At 51.6% G+C, this 25,357-nt stretch overlaps 1 protein-coding gene across 1 annotated transcript in view; it reads left to right on the top strand.

Annotated features, from left to right (window-relative positions):
• LOC120919139 (zinc-binding protein A33-like) overlaps positions 1-25,208 on the top strand; it is a 46,716-nt gene extending 21,508 nt beyond the window's left edge. Inside the window, exon 3 of the mRNA XM_040331165.1 lies at positions 25,030-25,208. Coding sequence (XP_040187099.1) covers positions 25,030-25,036 — 7 coding nt within the window. The 3' untranslated portion in view covers positions 25,037-25,208. The remainder of the gene's footprint in view (positions 1-25,029) is intronic.
• The last annotated feature ends 149 nt before the right edge of the window (positions 25,209-25,357 follow it).

The following is a 25,357-nucleotide window of genomic DNA, read 5'->3' as shown; positions in this document are numbered from 1 at the left end:
GCCGGGGCTACGCCCACCTCTGGATCACCGGCCGGGAAAAAATGGGGGGTGTGCTGGCAGTTTGAGGGTTCCTCCAAATTTGGAGGAACCTGTCATTTTAGGCATAAGTGCTCCGGGTGCGGGGGTGCTCACCCCCTGTCGCGTTGAAAGGGAAGCGGGCGGGGGATGCTGCTAGTAAGGGGGACAACGCCGGGTCCTTTTCTAGATAGATACCCGGATAGGGCGGCTGCTCGCTGCCGAGTTTTCTGAGGGATTTGTCATTCTCTGTTCTTTGTCGAAAGCGTCACCCTTGGCTAAGAATCTGCGGTCTGCCTTGGAGAACCCGGCAGTGGTGTCAGCAAAGTTAGCGAAGGAGGTAGAGCTGGGTAGGATGGCAGGACCGTTCACGGAGATGCAATTGCCGAATTTGGTGGTGTCTCCTCTGGGGGTGGTGCCCAAGAAAGAGCCAAACAAGTTTTGCCTCATTCACCACCTATCCTTCCCGAAAGGGGGTCGGTGAATGATGCTATAGACCCCAAGGCATGCACGGTATGGTACACGTCGTTTGACGGTGCGGTGCTACGGAAGGGGGGCTCTGATGGCAAAATCGGACATCGAGGCCGCGCTTCCTTTGCTGCCGGTACACCCGGACAGTTTCAGACTGTTGGGTTGCCGGTGGCAGGATGAGTTCTACGTGGATCTTTGTTTGCCGATGGGCTGCTCGATTTCCTTCGCATTTTTGGAAACGTTTAGTTCCTTCTTGGAGTGGGTGGTCAGGGACGTGGCAGGCTCGGATTCGGTCATTCATTACCTGGATGACTTCCTGTGCGTGGGCCCTCCGTTGTCCAATGTGTGCGCAATCTTGTTGGCAACGTTGCAGCACATGGCGGACAGGTTCGGGGTGCCAAGACGGAGGGCCCAGCCACCTCGTTGAGTTTTTTGGGAATCATGATTTGATTCTGAGGCTATGGAATGCAGGCATCCGGTAGACAAGGTGGAGAATCTTCGGCTGGAGATTCGGGGGATGCTGGGGCGGGACAAGGTTCAGTTGCGGGCCTTGCAGTCCTTGTTGGGCAAGTTGAATTTTGCCTGCCACATCATCCCTATGGGGAGGATTTTCTGCCGACGACTGTCGGCAGCAACGGCGGGTGTGAAGGCTCCGATGCATTATATCCGCCTAACGGGGGAGCTGAAGGCGGATTTGCAGGTATGGCACACGTTTCTACAAATGTACAACGGTAGGGCAATTTGGATGTCTGGGCCCGTCAGCAACTTTGAGCTGGACTTGGTCACGGATGCGGCCGGGTCCACGGGCTATGGGGCCTTTTTCAAGGGACGGTGGAGCGCGGAGGCATGGCCTTAGTGGTGGCGGGTTTTGAAAGGAACCTGGTGCTGCTAGAGCTATTCCCGGTGGTAGTGGCGATCGAGCTATGGGGTGCGGAATGCAGAAATTTAAAGATCAGGTTGAATTGCGATAACATGGGGGTGGTGCAGGTCATTAAATCGGATTTCCGGTTGTGCGATTGCTGCGCCACCTCGTGTTGCGCTGTTTGCAGTGGAACATATTTCTGTATGCGGTACACATCCTGGGGGTGGATAACAGACTCGCTGGATGCCTTGTCTCGGTTTCAGTGGGACAGGTTCAGGGAGCTGGCCCCAGGGGCAGATGATTCTGCGCGGCCGTGATTCTGCGCGGCCGCCCTGTGGTAGTAAATCTGGTGAAGGGGATGGAAAAGCGTTTATTATTTGTGTTGTTTATGTAACTTTTATTATTTACATTGTTGCCGTTATTTGTACTCTTATTATTATTATTCTTCTTCTCGGTTATAATAAAATTATTTTGGGTATAATGATTATTCTTTTCCTATGGAAAGGATCTTCACATAAGAAAGCCCCTCCCCCGCCCCCCACATGCAGTTGGTTGCACAACGTCAGACACATTTCTCTCTTCCTTTCTTGTGATGCCAAGTTGTTTTGGGACGTGACCTTTGACCCGCGCCCTCCATCGCAGGCGGACGCACTGAAGACCCCAAACATACACCCCTCCCCCCCATGGCTGCCAAACTGTTTATGAGATCACAAAACACGTCATTAGAAGAAATGGAGACGTGCGTCTAATCGCTGAGAGAGGACGAAACTCGTATGGGGGTCCGAATCTCCCCCCCCCCCCCCCCCAATATTATCTACTGAGGAAAACATCAAAGTGTCCGGCGTCCAATACCCCTCCCCCACATCATCTCTCATCTACCCCTCCCCCACGTCACCTCTCATCTACCCCTCCCCCACGTCACCTCTCATCTACCCCTCCCCCACGTCACCTCTCATCTACCCCTCCCCCACGTCACCTCTCATCTACCCCTCCCCCACGTCACCTCTCATCTACCCCTCCCCCACGTCACCTCTCATCTACCCCACCCCCACGTCACCTCTCATCTACCCCTCCCCCACGTCACCTCTCATCTACCCCTCCCCCACGTCACCTCTCATCTACCCCTCCCCCACGTCACCTCTCATCTACCCCTCCCCCACGTCACCTCTCATCTACCCCTCCCCCACGTCATCATGTGACACCCAGAAACATAAATGTCTTTTATGTGAGAGACACAAAGTGTCACATAATTGTGAAGTGGAAGGAAAATGATACAAATAAATCTGTGAAAAGTGTGGGGGGGAGGGGCATTTGTATGGCGCCCCCTTTACTCCGATAACTAAAATCTAGAGGAACCAATCGCCTTCAGAAGTCACCTGATTAGTAAATAGAATCCACCTAAACTGACCGGGCCGGGCAAGGAGAGCATTCATCAGAGGAGCAGCCAAGAGGGCCATGGTAACTCTGGAGGAGCCGCACAGGAGCCGCACAGCTCAGGGGGGAGAATCTGTCCACAGGACAACTATTAGTGGTCTCTCCACAAATCTGCCCTTTATGGAAACCCAACGGTCGGCTAGGCGCAGTTCGCAAAGCCGGCCCCCCACCTGAGACACGGGGGGGGGGCAGACCTTCATGCGGAAGCAAGCTTGTCCGTAGGCATTTGAGGCTTGCGGTGCCAGGTGCGCGTTTGCCCTGTAGGGGGCGCCTTGATAAGTTATTCCCTGCAGCACTTGGTGGGCAGTAAAGGAGGGACCTTGCTCACTCCTTACCCCTCCCAGACTGTGGGAGCAGCGTGCTTCCTATATGATGTCATCCAGCGACGCCCCAAAAGGCCGCTTACCCTTAAAGGGTTAATCTACTAAAGCATTTTTTGAAGACTGGTCCGCAGACCCACAGCAGGCGTCGCAGTGCCACCGCGGAGGTCCTAGAAAGCAATGTGGGCGTATCCCGGGCCGACTCACAGACCCGGTACCCACTGGTCAGCCAGGGCCACACAGGTCTCCGAAGCATTCAGTGCCTCCAGCTCCTGCAGCGAGACCATCGCCCAATCAGTGAGCAACACCAGAGCCCCGGCCAAACCCCCTACTGTGACCATAGAGCGGCCTCAGCTCTCCTAACTGCGGGAGCCCCTTCCACAGGAAACATGGTGGCTCTACTCAGTCCGGACACCGGAGGGGCCACTGAGGGAGGAGAGACACACTTTTCCAAAATGCTTCTCCTCAAAGGGATAACGGACCGCAAAGTATCTTCGATCCGCAGAAACCCGTTCCGGCCGAATCAGGGGGGCGTGTCTGTGACACCTCTGTGTAATCAGGGGGCGTGTCTGTGACACCTCTGTGTAATCAGGGGGCGTGTCTGTGTAATCAGGGGGGCGTGTCTGTGTGATCAGGGGGCGTGTCTGTGTGATCAGGGGGCGTGTCTGTGTAATCAGGGGGGTGTGTCTGTGTAATCAGGGGGTGTGTCTGTGTGATCAGGGGGCGTGTCTGTGTGATCAGGGGGCGTGTCTGTGTAATCAGGGGGGGGTGTCGGTGTAATCAGGGGGGCGTGTCTGTGTAATGAGGGGGTGTGTCTGTGTAATCAGGGGGTGTGTCTGTGTAATCAGGGGGGGTGTCTGTGTGATCAGGGGGCGTGTCTGTGTGATCAGGGGGCGTGTCTGTGTAATCAGGGGGCGTGTCTGTGTAATCAGGGGGGGGTGTCGGTGTAATCAGGGGGGCGTGTCTGTGTAATGAGGGGGTGTGTCTGTGTAATCAGGGGGTGTGTCTGTGTAATCAGGGGGGGTGTCTGTGTAATCATTATTTTATATATTACGTTGTATCTGATTTCCTGTGTTATATAGTGGATATCAGCGGTCATATATATATAGGTGGACTATAGACCTTGTGTGATAGGATGACGCTGATATGGACTGTCTGATGGCTCCAGTCATCTCTCCCTGTACCCCCCAATCACAGCCCTCCCTGTACCCCCCAATCACAGCCCTCCCTGTACCCCCCAATCACAGCCCTCCCTGTACCCCCCAATCACAGTCCTCCCTGTACCCCCCAATCACAGCCCTCCCTGTACCCCCCAATCACAGTCCTCCCTGTACCCCCCAATCACAGCCCTCCCTGTACCCCCCAATCACAGTCCTCCCTGTACCCCCCAATCACAGTCCTCCCTGTACCCCCAATCACAGCCCTCCCTGTACCCCCCAATCACAGTCCTCCCTGTACCCCCCAATCACAGTCCTCCCTGTCCCCCCCAATCACAGTCCTCCCTGTACCCCCCAACCACAGTCCTCCCTGTACCCCCCAATCACAGTCCTCCCTGTACCCCCCAATCACAGCCCTCCCTGTACCCCCCAATCACAGCCCTCCCTGTACCCCCCAATCACAGCCCTCCCTGTACCCCCCAATCACAGTCCTCCCTGTACCCCCCAATCACAGCCCTCCCTGTACCCCCCAATCACAGCCCTCCCTGTACCCCCCAATCACAGCCCTCCCTGTACCCCCCAATCACAGTCCTCCCTGTACCCCCCAATCACAGTCCTCCCTGTACCCCCCAATCACAGTCCTCCCTGTACCCCCCAATCACAGTCCTCCCTGTACCCCCCAATCACAGCCCTCCCTGTACCCCCCAATCACAGTCCTCCCTGTACCCCCCAATCACAGCCCTCCCTGTACCCCCCAATCACAGTCCTCCCTGTACCCCCCAATCACAGTCCTCCCTGTACCCCCCAATCACAGCCCTCCCTGTACCCCCCAATCACAGTCCTCCCTGTACCCCCCAATCACAGTCCTCCCTGTACCCCCCAATCACAGTCCTCCCTGTACCCCCCAATCACAGTCCTCCCTGTACCCCCCAATCACAGCCCTCCCTGTACCCCCCAATCACAGTCCTCCCTGTACCCCCCAATCACAGTCCTCCCTGTACCCCCCAATCACAGTCCTCCCTGTACCCCCCAATCACAGTCCTCCCTGTACCCCCCCAATCACAGTCCTCCCTGTACCCCCCAATCACAGTCCTCCCTGTACCCCCCAATCACAGTCCTCCCTGTACCCCCCAATCACAGCCCTCCCTGTACCCCCCAATCACATCTCTCCCTGTACCCCCCAATCACAGCCCTCCCTGTACCCCCCAATCACAGCCCTCCCTGTACCCCCCAATCACAGTCCTCCCTGTACCCCCCAATCACAGCCCTCCCTGTACCCCCCAATCACAGTCCTCCCTGTATATTGCCTCACCTGCAGCCGGTGTATCTCCTGATATTTCTCCCAATCCGCCGACAATGTCCGCCTGATAGGGGGGAGGGAGGGGGCGGGGAAGGGGAGGGGAAAGGGGCGGGGCGGCTGCAGATTGTGACAGAGCGCGCGAGAGACTCTTCATAATATAGACACGTGGGGGGCAATCTCCCGCCTCCTAGTGTGTTCGTGGGAGGAGTCTGTTGGCTACTTAAGCTCCTCCCACGCCGGGTTCTGAGTGTCGGACGTCACTTCCGGTTTCCGTGCAGAGAGCGGCGGCGTGTGATCCCTTCTGTCATACAGGTGTGTAGAGATCTCTCTGGGGGGGTCCCCAGCAGGCCGCCGGACAGTCTGTACCCCATCCCCCTCCTCTGTCAGCCGGGGGCCGCTTCTCCCCCCCGCTCTTCCGGGCATACACTGTCCTCCCTGTGCGAACACCACCTGTTCTCCGGGGGGGGGGGGGTCCAACCATTCACCCACCCGCTCCATGGGGGATGGGGGGGGGATAGGAGGGATGTGTGTGTATATGTGGGGGTGGGATAGGAGGGATGTGTGTATATATGTGGGGGGGGATAGGAGGGATGTGTATATATGTGGGGGGGGGATAGGAGGGATGTGTGTGTATATGTGGGGGGGGGATAGGAGGGATGTGTATATATGTGGGGGGGGGATAGGAGGGATGTGTGTGTATATGTGGGGGGGGGATAGGAGGGATGTGTGTGTATATGTGGGGGGGGGATAGGAGGGATGTGTATATATGTGGGGGGGGGATAGGAGGGATGTGTGTATATATGTGGGGGGGGATAGGAGGGATGTGTATATATGTGGGGGGGGGATAGGAGGGATGTGTGTATATATGTGGGGGGGGGGGGAATAGGAGGGATGTGTGTGTATATATGTGGGGGGGGGATAGGAGGGATGTGTATATATGTGGGGGGGGGATAGGAGGGATGTGTGTGTATGTGTGGGGGGGGGATAGGAGGGATGTGTGTATATGTGGGGGGGGGGGATAGGAGGGATGTGTGTATATATGTGGGGGGGGGATAGGAGGGATGTGTGTATATATGTGGGGGGGGGGATAGGAGGGATGTGTGTATATATGTGGGGGGGGGATAGGAGGGATGTGTGTATATATGTGGGGGGGGGGATAGGAGGGATGTGTGTGTATATATATATATATATATATGGGGGGGATAGGAGGGATGTGTGTGTATATATGTGGGGGGGATAGGAGGGATGTGTATATGTGGGGGGGATAGGAGGGATGTGTGTGTATATATGTGGGGGGGGGATAGGAGGGATGTGTGTATATATGTGGGGGGGGGGGGATAGGAGGGATGTGTGTGTATATATATATATATATGGGGGGGATAGGAGGGATGTGTGTGTATATATGTGGGGGGGATAGGAGGGATGTGTATATGTGGGGGGGATAGGAGGGATGTGTGTGTATATATGTGGGGGGGGGATAGGAGGGATGTGTATATATGTGGGGGGGATAGGAGGGATGTGTATATGTGGGGGGGGGATAGGAGGGATGTGTATATATGTGGGGGGGGGGGATAGGAGGGATGTGTGTGTATATATATATATATATATATATGGGGGGGATAGGAGGGATGTGTGTGTATATATGTGGGGGGGATAGGAGGGATGTGTGTATATGTGGGGGGGGGATAGGAGGGATGTGTGTGTATATGTGGGGGGGGGATAGGAGGGATGTGTGTGTATATATGTGGGGGGGGATAGGAGGGATGTGTGTATATATATGTGTGTGGGGGGGGATAGGAGGGATGTGTGTATATATGGGGGGGGATAGGAGGGATGTGTGTATATATGTGGGGGGGGGATAGGAGGGATGTGTGTATATATATGTGTGGGGGGGATAGGAGGGATGTGTGTATATATGGGGGGGGGGATAGGAGGGATGTGTGTGTATATGTGGGGGGGGGGGATAGGAGGGATGTGTGTATATATGTGGGGGGGGGGATAGGAGGGATGTGTGTGTATATATGGGGGGGGATAGGAGGGATGTGTGTATATATGTGGGGGGGGGATAGGAGGGATGTGTGTGTATATATGTGGGGGGGGATAGGAGGGATGTGTGTGTATATATGGGGGGGGGATAGGAGGGATGTGTGTGTATATATGGGGGGGGGATAGGAGGGATGTGTGTGTGTATATGTGGGGGGGGGATAGGAGGGATGTGTGTATATGTGGGGGGGGGGATAGGAGGGATGTGTGTATATGTGGGGGGGGATAGGAGGGATGTGTGTATATATGTGGGGGGGGATAGGAGGGATGTGTGTGTATATGTGGGGGGGGGGGGATAGGAGGGATGTGTGTGTATATGTGGGGGGGGGATAGGAGGGATGTGTGTATATATGTGGGGGGGGATAGGAGGGATGTGTGTGTATATGTGGGGGGGGGGATAGGAGGGATGTGTGTGTATATGTGGGGGGGGGATAGGAGGGATGTGTGTATATATGTGGGGGGGGGATAGGAGGGATGTGTGTGTATATGTGGGGGGGGGATAGGAGGGATGTGTGTGTATATGTGGGGGGGGGATAGGAGGGATGTGTGTGTATATATGGGGGGGGGGGGATAGGAGGGATGTGTGTGTATATGTGGGGGGGGGGGATAGGAGGGATGTGTGTATATATGTGGGGGGGGGATAGGAGGGATGTGTGTGTATATGTGGGGGGGGGGGATAGGAGGGATGTGTGTGTATATATGTGGGGGGGGATAGGAGGGATGTGTGTATATATATGTGTGGGGGGGATAGGAGGGATGTGTGTATATGGGGGGGGGGATAGGAGGGATGTGTGTATATATGGGGGGGGATAGGAGGGATGTGTGTATATATGTGGGGGGGGGGATAGGAGGGATGTGTGTATATATGTGGGGGGGGGGATAGGAGGGATGTGTGTATATGTGGGGGGGGGATAGGAGGGATGTGTGTGTATATATGTGGGGGGGGGATAGGAGGGATGTGTGTGTATATGTGGGGGGGGATAGGAGGGATGTGTGTATATATGTGGGGGGGGATAGGAGGGATGTGTGTATATGTGGGGGGGGGGATAGGAGGGATGTGTGTATATATGTGGGGGGGGGATAGGAGGGATGTGTGTATATATGTGGGGGGGGATAGGAGGGATGTGTGTGTGTATGTGGGGGGGGGATAGGAGGGATGTGTGTGTATATGTGGGGGGGATAGGAGGGATGTGTGTGTATATATGTGGGGGGGGGGATAGGAGGGATGTGTGTGTATATGTGGGGGGGGGGATAGGAGGGATGTGTGTGTATATGTGGGGGGGGGGGATAGGAGGGATGTGTGTGTATATGTGGGGGGGATAGGAGGGATGTGTGTGTATATATGTGGGGGGGGGATAGGAGGGATGTGTGTATATATGTGGGGGGGGATAGGAGGGATGTGTGTATATATGTGGGGGGGGATAGGAGGGATGTGTGTGTGTATATATGGGGGGGGGGATAGGAGGGATGTGTGTGTATATGTGGGGGGGGGGGGATAGGAGGGATGTGTGTGTATATGTGGGGGGGGGATAGGAGGGATGTGTGTGTATATGTGGGGGGGGGATAGGAGGGATGTGTGTGTATATATGTGGGGGGGGGATAGGAGGGATGTGTGTGTATATATGTGGGGGGATAGGAGGGATGTGTGTGTATATATGTGGGGGGGGGGGATAGGAGGGATGTGTGTATATATATGTGGGGGGGGATAGGAGGGATGTGTGTATATATGTGGGGGGGGGGATAGGAGGGGTGTGTATATGTGGGGGGGGGGATAGGAGGGGTGTGTGTATGTGGGGGGGGATAGGAGGGATGTGTGTGTATATGTGGGGGGGGGATAGGAGGGATGTGTGTATATATGTGGGGGGGGGGATAGGAGGGATGTGTGTGTATATGTGGGGGGGGATAGGAGGGATGTGTGTATATGTGGGGGGGGATAGGAGGGATGTGTGTATATGTGGGGGGGGATAGGAGGGATGTGTGTATATGTGGGGGGGGGATAGGAGGGATGTGTGTATATATGTGGGGGGGGGATAGGAGGGATGTGTGTATATATGTGGGGGGGGGATAGGAGGGATGTGTGTATATATGTGGGGGGGGGATAGGAGGGATGTGTGTATATATGTGGGGGGGGATAGGAGGGATGTGTGGGGGGGGATAGGAGGGATGTGTGTGTATATGTGGGGGGGGGGATAGGAGGGATGTGTGTGTATATGTGGGGGGGGATAGGAGGGATGTGTGTATATATGTGGGGGAGGGATGTGTGTGTATATATGTGGGGGGGATAGGAGGGATGTGTGTATATATGTGGGGGGGGGGATAGGAGGGATGTGTGTATATATGTGGGGGGGGGTAGGAGGGATGTGTGTGTGTGTATATATGTGGGGGGGGGATAGGAGGGATGTGTGTATATATGTGGGGGGGGGGATAGGAGGGATGTGTGTGTATGTGGGGGGGGGATAGGAGGAATGTGTGTATATATGTGGGGGGGGGGATAGGAGGGATGTGTGTATATGGGGGGGGGTAGGAGGGATGTGTGTATGTATGGGGGGGGATAGGAGGGATGTGTGTATATATGTGGGGGGGGGGATAGGAGGGATGTGTGTATATGTGGGGGGGGGGATAGGAGGGATGTGTGTGTATATATGTGGGGGGGGGGATAGGAGGGATGTGTGTGTATATATGTGGGGGGGGATAGGAGGGATGTGTATATATGTGGGGGGGGGGGATAGGAGGGATGTGTGTGTATATATGTGGGGGGGGGGGGATAGGGGGGATGTGTGTGTATATATGTAAGGGGGGGGATAGGAGGGATGTGTGTATATATGTGGGGGGGGATAGGAAGGATGTGTGTATGTATGGGGGGGGATAGGAGGGATGTGTGTATATATGTGGGGGGGGGGGGATAGGAGGGATGTGTGTGTATATATGTGGGGGGGGGGGATAGGAGGGATGTGTGTGTATATATGTGGGGGGGGGGATAGGAGGGATGTGTGTGTATATATGTAAGGGGGGGGATAGGAGGGATGTGTGTATATATGTGGGGGGGGATAGGAGGGATGTGTGTATATATGTGGGGGGGGATAGGAGGGATGTGTGTATATATGTGGGGGGGGGATAGGAGGGATGTGTGTATATATATATGGGGGGGGGATAGGAGGGATGTGTGTATATATATGGGGGGGGATAGGAGGGATGTGTGTATATGGGGGATAGGAGGGATGTGTGTATATATGTGGGGGGGGATAGGAGGGATGTGTGTATATATGGGGGGGATAGGAGGGATGTGTGTATATATGGGGGGGATAGGAGGGATGTGTGTATATATGTGGGGGGGGGATAGGAGGGATGTGTGTATATATGGGGGGGGATAGGAGGGATGTGTGTGTATATGTGGGGGGGGGATAGGAGGGATGTGTGTATATATGGGGGGGGATAGGAGGGATGTGTGTGTATATATGTGGGGGGGGGGGATAGGAGGGATGTGTGTATATATGTGGGGGGGGTAGGAGGGATGTGTGTATATATGTGGGGGGGGGGGGATAGGAGGGATGTGTGTGTGTGTATATGGGGGGGGGATAGGAGGGATGTGTGTGTATATGGGGGGGGGATAGGAGGGATGTGTGTGTATATGGGGGGGGGGATAGGAGGGATGTGTGTGTGTGTGTATATGGGGGGGGGATAGGAGGGATGTGTGTGTATATGGGGGGGATAGGAGGGATGTGTGTGTGTGTGTGTGTATGGGGGGGGGGGATAGGAGGGATGTGTGTGTGTGTATATGTGGGGGGGGGGGGGATAGGAGGGATGTGTGTGTGTGTGTGTATGGGGGGGGGGGATAGGAGGGATGTGTGTGTGTGTATATGTGGGGGGGGGGGGGATAGGAGGGATGTGTGTATATGTGTGTGGGGGGGGGGTGTGACGGTATCGGTATGATATCCCCGTCAACGTTCCCTTCTTCCCATAACGACAATCACCCCAATATTCCACTAGGAGGGATATCCCTGGAATCGCCCAGAAAGCCACACATGAGACAAGCTTACTGCTTGAACAACACAGACTTTAATGACACAAAAACTCAGCTTATATGTGGTTACAGCCTGTTTGGAACGCCCCCCTCACACAGTGGGGTTTCCCATACAGATTATAGGAGACAAGTCGGAGCCGACCATGCAGACACGTTTCTTTAGATAAAGACATCAGGGGAGTTAATTACCACACTGAAGCAATCAGAATAATTAACATACTACTTCTCTAATCATTTAGCCTGATGATACAATACTCATCTTTTAAGGGTAAACACAGATCTTCTTTACACAACACAATAGATCAATTAACCTTTAGAATAGTGAGGGGACATTAGCACGTCAATAACCGGTCAGAGGAATGAATCACACATGAAATTCCTTTCTACATCTACCCATGGCTAGCAGGGAGCAGTAAACTGAGACATATAGGCAAATGTATCACAATGGCCCCCCTTTTGCTCCCTGCTCCGGCAAACCCGGTTGGACCTTCCCTGGTCCAGTAGGGTTGACGGGTTCAGAGCTTTTAGTCCGAGGTTAACTCCGTTTGGCATGACTGACCTCCCTTGGCAACTGCTTCAGACTTAGGTATGTCACCGGGTCGTCAGATCACACGCCGGTCAGTCCCCAAGTCTTTGTGCGATCTGCAGAGTCACCAGAAGTCAGTGTGAAGACAGCGAATGGGTCTGTGCGCCGCCGTCTAGGTGTCCCGCTATGGGAGGGGGCAGGTTATGGCTCTGAAGTGACAATCACAGGAGATTCATAAAAAGAAAAAGTTATATTTGTTGAAATGCTGTAGCACTGGTGCTCAGAGTCCGGGGGGGGAGAGGGGAATCAGAGCCCCATAAGGTCAGCCACCCCCTGCTCCCTCCGCAGCCGCCGGTTCTCCTCTTGGAGCTTCTCCAGCTCCATCTCCAGTTCATGGAGCCTGGGGGGGTCAGCCTGCTGTGACCTCAGGTGGTTGTTCTCCTCCTCCATGCGGCTTATGCACTCCTCCAGCTCTATGTACTCCCGGATCAGCTCCTGCTTTCTCATGTCCTGCAGGCTCTCCACGTGGTCCTTCATCATCAGGAACTGGGTGGTGGTGGTGTAAGGGGCCATCGGTGGGCCCTTGGCGAACATCTCGGCCCGCATCTGGGGCGCCCGCTGCGATTCCATCTCCTCCAGTCGCTTCTTCTCCTCCCAGGTCCGCTGGTTATATGACTTCCAGGACCTCTTCTTCTTGGAGGGTAGCTGGCGGTGCCTCTTTCTGCCCAGCTCCCTCCAGGGCCCCTCCGGCTCATGGCTGTCGCCCATGACCAGCTGACAATGGTGTTCCCTGTTGTCCGTAATAACAGATTGTACCATGAGGGCTTCGTAAGGGGTGCCCAATTGTTCTTCCTGACCCAGCTCCTGGGGATCCCAAGCCGAGTCTACACAATGGGCTGCTGCTGGTGAGCGGTACCCAGGTTGAGACCAATTTGACCTGGTGTTGTCATTCATGGGGCAATTCTGCTTGAAGTGACCCAGCTGTTTGCACCGGAAGCAGCGTTGTTCGTTGTCCTCCTGGCGTGGGTAGCGAGGGCTAGATGTCATCGGTCTGTTAGGCGGTTGGTATCTAGCGGCTGGTGGGTGTGAGGGCGCCGTTGGTTGTGGGGGTTGTACCCGTGGTGTGACCTGGTTTGTCTTGCGAGTATCCGCATATTCATCCGCCAACTTCGCGGCCTCTGGTAGAGTCATGGGCCTGCGATCTCTCACCCAATCTTTGACATCCGTCTGGATGTGATTGTAAAATTGCTCCAGGAGCATTAGTTGAAAAATGTCCTCTGCGGTGGTGGCCTGGCTGCTGTTAACCCAGTTAGAGGCCGACAGGGATAATTGGCATGCCCATTCCGCATAAGAGTCTTTCGTGGTTTTGCGTGAGTCCCTGAACTTCTGTCGGTGGGACTCTGGGGTTACTGCATAACGAGCCAGGAGCACTTCTTTAACCCGGGCGTAGCTATGGATATCCTGATCTGGCACGGTCCGGAAAGCATCAGAAGCTTTGCCTGACAGTTTGCCTGACAATATTGCAACCCACTCTTTTCTAGCTATTCGGTGCAGGTTACATTGTCGCTCAAAATCCGCCAGGTAGTTATCAATCTCACAGTCCTTTTCATCAAAAGCTTTAAAAGCGCTAAACGGAATCTTCCTTGCGTCTGCTGTGCTGTACTCACTGTTTGGAGAATGTGCGGCTGCTTGTTGGACTGCTGCCAGTTTTAACTGTAGCTCTGCGTCCCTTATTTGTTTGTCTCTTATTTCTTTAGCCTCCTGTAGTTCTGCGTCTCTTATTTGTTTGTCTCTTATTTGTTTAGCCTCCTGTAGCTCCATCACTCTCAGCACCACATCCGGTGTTGGGTTCGGGCCGAACCACGCTAGCTTCTCTCTCATTAGCTTGTTGGTTGGTGATTCCTCCTCCTGAATCACTGGTGTCTCCATCTCTTGTACTGCTGGCGTTGCTGCAATCATGTTCTCCTGGTCTAGCTCCATTGATTCTGCTATGATGACCCGCTTGGTTTTGTTGCTAGCAATCCTTCCACGAACTTCCAGTAGTTCTTCCAGTGTCTGCTTGGAATCCGGGTGTAAAGGGGAATAGAAGGGAAGATCCCGCTGCTACCAACCAATTGTGACGGTATCGGTATGATATCCCCGTCAACGTTCCCTTCTTCCCATAACGAAAATCACCCCAATATTCCACGAGGAGGCATATCCCGGGAATCGCCCAGAAAGCCACACATGAGACAAGCTTACTGCTAGAACAAGACACTTTATTGCCACAAAAACTCAGCTTATATGTGGTTACAGCCTGTTAGGAACGCCCCCCTCACACAGTGGGGTTTCCCATACAGATTATAGGAGACAAGTCGGAGCCGACCATGCAGACACGTTTCTTTAGATAAAGACATCAGGGGAGTTAATTACCACACTGAAGCAATCAGAATAATTAACATACTACTTCTCTAATCATTTAGCCTGATGATACAATACACATCTTTTAAGGGTAAACACAGATCTTCTTCACACAACACAATAGATCAATTAACCTTTAGAATAGTGAGGGGACATTAGCACGTCAATAACCGGTCAGAGGAATGAATCACACATGAAATTCCTTTCTACCTCTACCCATATGGCTAGCAGGGAGCAGTACACTGAGACATATAGGCAAATGTATCACAGGGGGATAGGAGGGATGTGTGTATATATGTGGGGGGGGGATAGGAGGGATGTGTGTATATATGTGGGGGGGAGATAGGAGGGATGTGTGTGTGTGTATATATGTGGGGGGGAGATAGGAGGGATGTGTGTGTGTGTATATATGTGGGGGGGGGGATAGGAGGGATGTGTGTATATATGTGGGGGGGGGGATAGGAGGGATGTGTGTATATATGTGGGGGGGGATAGGGGGATGTATATATGTGGGGGATAGGAGGGATGTGTGTATATATGTGGGGGGGGGGATAGGAGGGATGTGTGTGTATATGTGGGGGGGGGGATAGGAGGGATGTGTGTATATGTGGGGGGGGGGGATAGGAGGGATGTGTGTATATGTGGGGGGGGATAGGAGGGATGTATATATGTGGGGGGGGATAGGAGGGATGTATATATGTGTGGGGGGGATAGGAGGGATGTATATATGTGGGGGGGGATAGGAGGGATGTATATATGTGTGGGGGGGGATGTATATATGTGGGGGGATAGGAGGGATGTGTGTATATGTGGGGGGGGGGGGGGAGGGATGTGTAGGGAGGTCCTATTTTCCAGATCAGAAATTCTTGCAGCATAATTATTGCGCAATGTATGTTGCTTGGCCAAAGAACATTACCGTATTTGCCGCCGTATAAGACGACCCCCTAATCTTCCAGCTAAAAAGGTTTTTGGGATCTACTCGCCGTAAAAGACGACCCCCTTCCGACTAGTCTGTCTAGAAGCTTCGGTAACGTACTGAAAGAGCGATAATACGTTAGTGGAACTTTGTGAAGCAATGCTGTGGTGGTAAATGCCTCATGTGCCCGGCAAAATGCACTGTAGAGCCAGATGGAGGGTCACGTGCTTCATACCAAAGCTCCGGAGGTGGATGGCTGAGGAAGGAAGAGGAGCCAAGGGTTAGCCGGAAAAACAACCGCTGTAAGGAACAGGCTTTATTCAGCGCATTCGGTAACATCCTGTATACAGTACTGCGCTGAGCCAATCACAGCGAGCGATGTATTAATGAATACAAAGCCTGCTTGGATAGTCAGAGGGGCGGGCTAATACCTCTGCCAATCCGAGCAGGCTTTGTATTCGTTGGTAAAATACATCGCTCGCCCTGATTGGTTCAGTGCCGAAGCTACATACAGTGTTACCGGCTATCCAGCGGGCTAACATCAAGCGGGCGGCAATTTATTACCAGCGTATAAGACAACCCCCCGATTTTTAGGGGAAATTAAGTATAAAAGGTCGTCTTGTACGCTGGAAAATACGGTATTTTTTAATCAAAGTTATGGGTAAAGTTTCACTTGTATATCGCATTATAATCCTTGTGTTTCTCCCCCCCCCCCCTAGAAAGCCAGAGTGGAGGTTCATGAAGAGCCAGCGAGCAGATCTTCTGTGGAGGAATTGACCTGTCTGCGATGAGCTCTATAAAGATCCCGTTATGCTGGCCACAACTTCTGCCGCATCTGTCTTAATGAGGCCTGGGTGGGTCAGGAGTCCGGTAAGTGCCCCGACTGTAAAGTACTTACAGACCAACGACACATGGGCAACAGATTCCTGGCCAACAGACCACCGATACATGGGCAACAGATTCCTGGCCAACCTGGTGAAGAAGACTGCTGGTGTCAGGAAGGGCATGCCAGCACCCAAAATGGCGACCATAGAGGTCGAGCTGGGTCTTCAGCTTCCACGGGAGCGCCGTTGGCGCGTGTGCACGCTCCGGCTCCCGTGCGCGAGCGGGCGCCGCGGCGTGCACTCTGAGTGTTTTTGGCGCCAGACAGGCTATTTAGGCTGGCCTCTGCTTGGACTCGGGTGCTGTCCGTTCTATAGCGTTTAGCGATCCTACCTCAGTACCTGTATCCTGTTTCCTGTACCGTTGACCCGACCCGGCTTGCCTTTGATACCCCTGCTCTCCGCCTGCACCGACCCGGCTTGTTTTGGACCCTGCTTTCGCCTACTGATTCTGCTACTCTGTTGCCAGCCCAATACCGACCCAGCCTGCACCGTGACCTCGCTTCCGGCTTCCGCTTGTGTTCCAGACGTATCCAATAGTGCATGACCCGGCTTGACTACTTCCTCTACCCGCTGAGAGCTGCCCGGGACTACCACCTGTGCCTCTCCGCTACCTGCTCAGCAACTCCAGCTCAGCGACTCACCAGCGATCCTGCCAGGCACTCGTGCGACTTTGGAGCCTCCTGTCCACTTTACCAGGAGCTCGGAGTCAGAGCTGCAAGGGAGGCCGTCTTCCGCACATCAGGCTCTTACCGTCAGGGGCGTGACAGCTGGGGATATGGTGAGGGAAAATCTTTCACCTCTTGAGAAATGTCATGAGCACGACGTGAGATTAAAAAATTTTTGGTAAGGATGACGGAGGTTTGGCATGCCTTATGTCGATTCTCTAAGAAGCATGACAACCACATCTTTCTTCCCATCCTGGAGGCGATGGATGAGTACAAGGTGAGATGTGTTCTGGTACCCTCCCCTCACCCTTTAAAGGCTTTAATGGGGCTCAACTGTTCTGCGAAGGGTTTCCACAAGACTTTGGAGTTCTTTAGGAAAGCACATCTGTGAGGTCAGCTATTGAATGAGAAGACATGCATTTTAGCATATCCCAATGGGGTTGAAATCGTTGCTCTATGCAGGCCACTCATGACCCTCTACATCAAATTGGGCAAATCAGAATTTTAGGGAGCGGAGTTTGTGCCCATGGGTGCAATCAGGCTGGAACAGGAAAGGCCCTTCCTCGAAACCTTTCCACAAGGTTGTCTGAAATGTCTTTTTATGGTGTGGCATTACCTGTACCCTTCACTGGGAAACCCCTGAGCTCAGTCATTTGGAGGGAGGGGGGGTCGCATACTATTGGCTATGTATTGTTTGAATTGGTCAGGTTTCCTGAGGTGTACTATGGTTGGGGGTTAACTCATTAACATTTTGTTCTCTACAGGAGAACTATCTTCTATGGTAACTGCCCTGGAAGAAGCCTTGAAGGTGGCTGAGCAGATGGCCAAAGAACAAAGAGAGAGGATTGACAGAGTAAAGGACTCCTCCCTGGCATCTTGTATAGAGGTAGAAGTTGGGCATATGCCTATAAGATGGCAAAACTTCCACTTTATCCACCAAGTTCACCCCTTTCCTAAAATCGAAATGGGAAGAGAATCTCAACCAATGTTCAGCTAATATGATGCTTATGCTAAAAGAGAAACATAGTTTAGATTTAATAGAGCTGGACACTGAAATTGAGACACTGCGGAGAACTGCCACTCAGTATGCCTCAATTCCTGAATTTAAAAACAAGGAGCAGGAGTTGATACAACATTTAGTGAGATACAACAAAAATGTGGTCCTCAAAAAAGACCAAAAATGTTATAAGGATAAACTGGCCTTTACAGGCGGATATGCCTATAGATGGCAAAAAGGTGTTACCAATTTTCGTGGTAGGAGCCGTAAATCAAACTCTTATTCTAATGCTGCAAGTTATATATCTGACTCTGAACTCTCTGCTTCTTCTTCTGTTTCCTCCCAGCAACCCCCCATTCGGTCGATCCGAGGATCGTCACGGAGAGGACGCGCACAGAAAAGGGGTAATGGTGCACACACTCAGGGAGGTACACAAAAGAAGCGCATTGTTTCCCCTCAGTCACGTCAGGCGGCAAACAATGTGTCTGATGTAATTAAGGACACTCAAGGTGATCCGGTGATGGGAACTTCATCTTTAACTATGTTTACAGACTCTGGGGCCACTGGGGAAGGACATCCCCACAAGGAATTGGGAACTATACCTAAACTTAAACTAAAATGAACCCTGGTCCCACCCCTTTAGGAACCATCCACACAGCCCTCACACCAATCTCTCAAATGAAGTTGGGCAAGATAGATGCATTCATGATAAAACCATAAATGCCAAATCACTACAGAAAACAGCAGGTTTAGATGTTATTAATTTATCATCCTATCCCTTGTCGACATTTGAAACGGAGATCCTACAATTGGGACTAAGTTTCTGTCCCGTTCAATCTACTGATAAGTTCACACTAGCAAAAGATCTCCATTTGTTCGCCCGTAACCTGACTTACAAATACATATTTGACAATGATAGGGGCAAAATAATTGGTCGGGATGAGGATCTCTATAAAGGGTTTAAAGTACAGGATTTCAGGGCACTCAAAATCCTCATACAATTGCTAGATGAGAATGAAAGAGCAGTAGACCCTAATGAGATGGCCTCAGAAGAGGAAGATGAAGATATAACTCCTGAACCCAATCGATTCAAAGCTAAATCTGAAAAATTTCCCAATCTTCAAACTAGCCCTGCAATTTGGGCATTTCTTAAACAGACCAAGAAGCAGATCGAAAATTTTCTGTTCTCTAAGCCCAATACAAAATCCAACTTATCAATACAACAGCAGGAAGCTCTCCAAAAAAATTGCCAAAAATGACAGTATAGTAGTGAAACCATCGGACAAAGGCGGCAACGTCGTTGTCATGGACAAATGTAACTACGTTGCTATGTGTAATAAAATAAAAAGGTGAGATGTGTTCTGGTACCCTCCCCTCACCCTTTAAAGGCTTGAATGGGGGTCAACTGTTCTGCGAAGGGTTTCCACAAGACTTTGGAGTTCTTTAGGAAAGCACATCTGTGAGGTCAGCTATTGAATGAGAAGACATGCATTTTAGCATATCCCAATGGGGTTGAAATCCTTGCTCTATGCAGGCCACTCATGTCCCTCTACATCAAATTGGGCAAATCAGAATTTTAGGGAGCGGAGTTTGTGCCCATGGGTGCAATCAGGCTGGAACAGGAAAGGCCCTTCCTCAAACCCTTTTCACAAGGTTGTCTGAAATGTCTTTTTATGGTGTGGCATTACCTGTACCCTTCACTGGGAAACCCCTGAGCTCAGTCCTTTGGAGGGGGGGTCGCATACTTTTGGCTATGTATTGTTTGAGTTGGTCAGGTTTGCTGAGGTGTACTATGGTTGGGGGTTAACCTGTTTAACGCGTTAACATTTTGTTCTCTACAGAAAGAACTATCTTCTATGGTAACTCCCCTGGCAGAAGCCTTGAAGGTGCCAGAACAGATGGCCAAAGAACAAAGAGAAAAGATTGACACTTACAGAGTAAGTAAAGGACTCCTCCCTGGCATCTTGTATAAGTTGGGCATATGCCTATAAGATGGCAAAACTTCCACTTTATCCACCAAGTTCACCCCTTTCCTACCCAGGCCAATTTTCAGCTTTCAGCGCTGTCGCACTTTGAATGACACGTGCGCGGTCATGCGACACTGTACCCACATGAAATTTTATTTCTCTTCCGTTCATGGACGGACACGGCAGCATTAACCTTAGGGTTATATATCCTTCCTTCCAGGAGAGACTAGGCAGAAAAAAACAGCACTTCAAGTGTTAAAAACACTTTCTTCAGTACAGGTCCCCCGGTATATCCCTCTCTCTGACTCAGCAGCTCCATTTTTTTTTTTTCTGCCTAGCGTCAGGAGAAGACATGGCCTTTCTGGAGTTCATGTGCTCTGGAATTTTCTTTTTCGCTTTTGTTTGATTTTTTTCCTGCATTTTTGGATCCTGGGATCTACAATCAACTGCCGACCGGGTGACAGGCTGGATCCTCGATCCTTGTAGTTCCCCCATCTTCCGCCATCGAGCGTGTGCCGGTTTTCAGCTACGCTCTGGGCCGTCCACGACATACCCATATGTAAGGACTTGGGTTCTGTGGTGTACTCCAAGAAAAGGATTTTACAGGTGAGCTGTTATAAAAATCCTTCTTTTGTTTTTCTTTTTTTTCAGCTTCCTCAAACGCCGGGTGGCCCTATCTGGGACTATTCTGGATCTGCTGGCCAGGGGAGTGAGTGTACCGGTTCCTTCAAGAGGAATGGTTTTTGGGGTTTTGTAGCCCAAAAAAGAAGGGGTCTGTCCAATCCTGGACCTCAAGGCCCTCAACTCTTCAGGATGGAATTGATTCGCTCTATAGTGGCGGCTCTCCATCAGGGGGATTCCTGGCATCCTTGGATATTCGGGACGCGTAGCTGCATATCCCCATATGCGCAAAACACCAGAGGTTTCTGCGTTTTGCAGTTGGAGAGGACCATTTTAAATTTGTGGCCCTCCCCTTCGGCCTGGCTTCGGCACCACAAGTTTTCACAGTGGCGCTTGCTCCGATTCTGGCCCTGCTAAGGCATCGCTATCGTGGGATACATGGACGACCTTCTGAGAGCTTATTCACGCTCAGAATTAGAAGAGGATGCATTATTCACCTGCCAGTCCCTCTGAGAATTCGTGAGACTACTGAATGTCTAGAAGTCATTGTTGGTGCCCGCGCCTGTTCGGTACCTTCCTGTAAGCCTTGATTTGCCTATGCAGGGTTTCCTAACCCTTTACCACTTTCAGGAGTTTCTCCAGTGGTACCTGGGCCTGCTTATGTCACAGAAGACACTTGCGGCAGCCATGGAAAAATTGGCGATTAAGGTCGCAATCTTAGCTTCTAAGTCTTAGAGGGACAAAAAGCAATGTAGACCCCCCCCCCCCCACCCATTATCGGAAAGGTCCGATGGGGAGAAAGATGAGGAATCTGCAGAGGACAGGGATGAGGAATCGGACGGCTCAGGGGTTTCAGAGGAGCCCTTCTCGGCCTCCCAGATGCTGAGATCGCAGGTGCAATGTTATGCAGAGGCATTCAGACTGCCCCCTTCTGAGTCGGAGTTACCGGTCTCCTCTCTAGGCTCATTAAAACCTCTGCAGAGTTCCGGCTCTTTTCCAGTTCATCCGCTGTTAAAGAAGCTAATTTACGCAGACTGGTTACATCCAGATAAGCGATTTTCTCCTCCAAAGAAGTTGGAGAACTCTTCCTCCATGGGATAAAGAATGTCAAAGAAATGGAGTCTACCGGCAGTAGACGCAGCCATATCTTGCGTTTACAAGAGCCCGACATGTCCAGTAGGTGACGTACAGGTGTTTAAAGACCCTTCAGAGAAGAAGTTGGAATCCTTGCTGAAATCCTCCTTCATGCTGGCTGGTGCAGTGGCTCAACCTGCAATAGCCGCAGTGGGTATGTGCCAGGTCATTAAAGACCAGGTAAAAGAAGGGCTAAAGGTTTTGTGTCCAGAACAGGCCGAGCTCTGGGAAAACGTTCCCAAGGCCTTGTGTTTTACGATGGATGCGATGAGAGACTCGATCCAACAGGCATCTGCACCAACTGGAGTGCCGTGCGAGAATCCTTTGGCTAAAGCACCGGTCTGCTGAAATGCCATGTAAGAAACTTCTAGCAAGTTTCCCCCTTTTATGGGAAACTCCTCTTTGGGGAAGATTTGGAGAAATATATCCAAAAAATTTCCAGCGGAAAGTCTACGTTATCAGAGAAAGGAAAAACAAGCGACCTTGTTTTAAACATTCTCTGTCCCTGGCTCCAGCTAGAGCTACCTCCGGCCAGTGGCGACGGCATTTTCAGCCTACAGCAAAAGCCAAGGAGGAACAGCCTCAGAGGCAAGAAACAGTGGGTCGCTAAAGCTAGCAAGCAGAACCCCAAAACTTCAGCATGAAGAGGCGCCCCCACTTGGCCGAGTGTGGGACGACTTTGGCAGTTTTCTGCGGTATGGCAGATCAAGATTCCAGATGGATGGGTAAGATCCACGGTATCCTTGGGGTACAAGCTGGAGTTCAGAGAAATGCCATCCTCATGGTTCCGAAGTTCAGACCTCTCCCAAGATCCTCTAAAAAGAGGGGTTGGATCGCTTATTGTCCCAGAGGTACCCCTAAGGGAACAGGGTTCAGGTTTTTATTCAAACCTTTTGTGGTTCCAAAACCAAATGGAGACGTCGGACCTATCTTGGATCTAAGCTCTCTAAATCAGTTTCTGAACATTCGCCATTTCCGTATGGAAACTCTTCGTTCAGTAGTCGCCACCCTACTAGGCGGGGAATTTATGGCGTCAATAGACATCAAGGACGTTTATCTATCCTGCTCATCAGAAATTTTTAAGGTTTGCGGTAGAGCATCGCCACTTTGTTTGTAGCGCTGCCTTTCGGGGTAACACCCCGAGTGTTTACAAAGGTACTAGCCCCTCTGCTAGCAAATCTCAGAGCACAGGGCATAAGGATAACTGCTTATTTGGACGATCTACTAGTGATGGACCGATCTGTGGCAGGATTAAATCAAGTGGAGAAGTTAGGATGGATATTGCCCAAAGAAGGGTAGAGTATCTGGGCATGATCATAGATACAGCCCAAAACCGTGTGTTTCTACCAGAAACAAAGATCAGATCTCTAAGGAGTCTGATCCACAAGGTGAAGGCAAATAAAAAGCCATCCATTCGTCTTTGCATGAGGCGTTGGGAAAGATGATGGTAGCCTCTTTCGAGGCTGTCCCATATGCCCAGTTTCATTTGAGACTGCTTCAGACCGACATATTAACAGCTTGGAACAGGAAAATCCAAGCTCTGGACTTACCCATGCACCTGTCTGTACACACGCCGGGATTTCAGTTGGTGGTTGAAAACCAGAAATTTACTGAAGGGAAGACCCTTTCACCCAGGCACCTGGAAGGTGATGTCAACAGATGCCAGCCTAATGGGCTGGGGAGCTGTGCTTGAGGAGGCTTCAGCCCAGGGAAGATGGACCAAAGCTGAAAGAAGTCTGCCTATCAACCTATTAGTTGTGGGCAATATATTGGGCCCTCAGAACTTGGACAAGCAGGTTACAGGGCCACCCAATTCGGATTCAGTCCGACAATGCTACAGCAGTAGCATCAATCACCAAGGAGGCACCCGCAGCCAGGGCGCCCAGAAGGAAGTGAGCCGCATCTTGAAATGGGCAGAAAAGCATATTACTTTTTATTTTTTATTCTAGGGATAGAAAACTGGCAGGCGGACTATCTAAGTCGTCAGCAGTTGGCTCCAGGAGAGTGGTCTCTTCACCCTGAAATCTTGGCATTTGCCAGAGATGGGGGGGGCCTTGGATGTGGACCTGTTGGCTTCCTTGGCCCAGAAGACCCTGGTACGCGGAGATCATAAAGATGGCAGTAGGAACGCCGTGGAGGCCTTCCTCTTCGTCACCACCTGTTATCTCAAGGTCCAGTGTTAAAATCCTGACAGTTTGGCTACAGAGACCCACATTCTGAAGAAGAGGTCTCTCAGGAGCAGTACTTACTACCGTTATTAATGCTGGAAAACCAGCTTCCAGACAGATCTACTATAGAGTATGGAAGTCATATGTTTCATGGTGTGAAACGAATAGATGGAATCCTCAAATATGACATTGGCAGGATTCTTGCCAGCTAGGAGTGGATATGAAACTAGCCCTCAGTACTATTTACACTCTCTAGATCTTGAGAGCTGTAAAAGTGTATCTGAATGCGACCGCTCAGATACGCAAGACAGATAATTTGTTTATTTTGCCGGAGGGTCCTAAGAAAGGACAAGCGGCGTCGAAGGCCACCATCTCCAGGTGGATTCGACAAATGATTTTTCAAGCCTATAATTTGAGGAATAAGTCTCCTTCTGTTAAGGCGCACTCTACCAGGGCGATAAGTGCTTCATGGGCTTCGGTGACTCAGATCTGTAAAGCTGCAACTTGGTCTTCAGTCCACACATTCTCTAAATTCTATCAAATATATGTGAGGGCACATGAGAATGCCGCCTTTGGGTGAAGTGTACTGCAGGCGGCAGTGTAGAGCTTCTAGTCCCAGGCGGTCTGTTTTTTTCTGAGTCTCTCTCCCTTCATATTGAGTATTGCTCTGGGACGTCCCATTATGTAATGATTAATGGCTCTGTGTCCCGTGGTGTACGATAAAGAAAACAGGATTTTTATAACAGCTTACCTGTAAAATCCTTTTCTTGGAGTACACCACGGGACACAGAGGTCCCCCCCCCCCCTTCTTATGGGAATCCTTATTTCTTTGCTACGAAACTGAGGAGCTCCCCTGATGGGAGGGGCTATATGGAGGGAAACTGTCTGATTGGTTGTGCCAGTGTCCAATCACCTCTGGTGTCCCATTATGTAATGATTAGAGGCTCTGTGTCCCGTGGTGTACTCCAAGAAAAGGATTTTACAGGTAAGCCGTTATAAAAATCCTGTTTTTTTTATGTCCCACCCTACAAGGGACTGCATGCAGCCAATGGGACTCCTTCAAACAAAAAACAATATTCCGACCCATTTTAGAAAATGCACTTAAAACTTGTTAATTATTCATTACAGAGCCTAAGGAGGTTTGGATCGTCGGCAACTATTGGGTGAGCCGGGCCAAGAAAAGATCATCTGACAACCTGGGACTCGCTGTAAATCAATATTATGTGCGATGGATTGCTTATTGCACATTGCAATGGGGTGATGCAATTAGAGACATGAGGCAGTGTGGGGGGGGTATTGCAGTGTGGTGTGTGGGGGGGGGGGGGGGTATTGCAGTGGGGGGGTATTGCAGTGTGGTGTGTGGGGGGGGTATTGCAGTGTGGTGTGTGGGGGGGGGTATTGCAGTGTGGTGTGTGGGGGGGGGTATTGCAGTGTAGTGTGTGTGGTGGGGGGGTAT

Source organism: Rana temporaria, chromosome 12, assembly GCF_905171775.1.
Source record: "Rana temporaria chromosome 12, aRanTem1.1, whole genome shotgun sequence".
Lineage (NCBI taxonomy): Eukaryota > Metazoa > Chordata > Amphibia > Anura > Ranidae > Rana > Rana temporaria.
The sequence above is the reverse complement of the archived record's forward strand: the minus strand, read 5'-3'. Positions and strand labels throughout refer to the sequence as shown.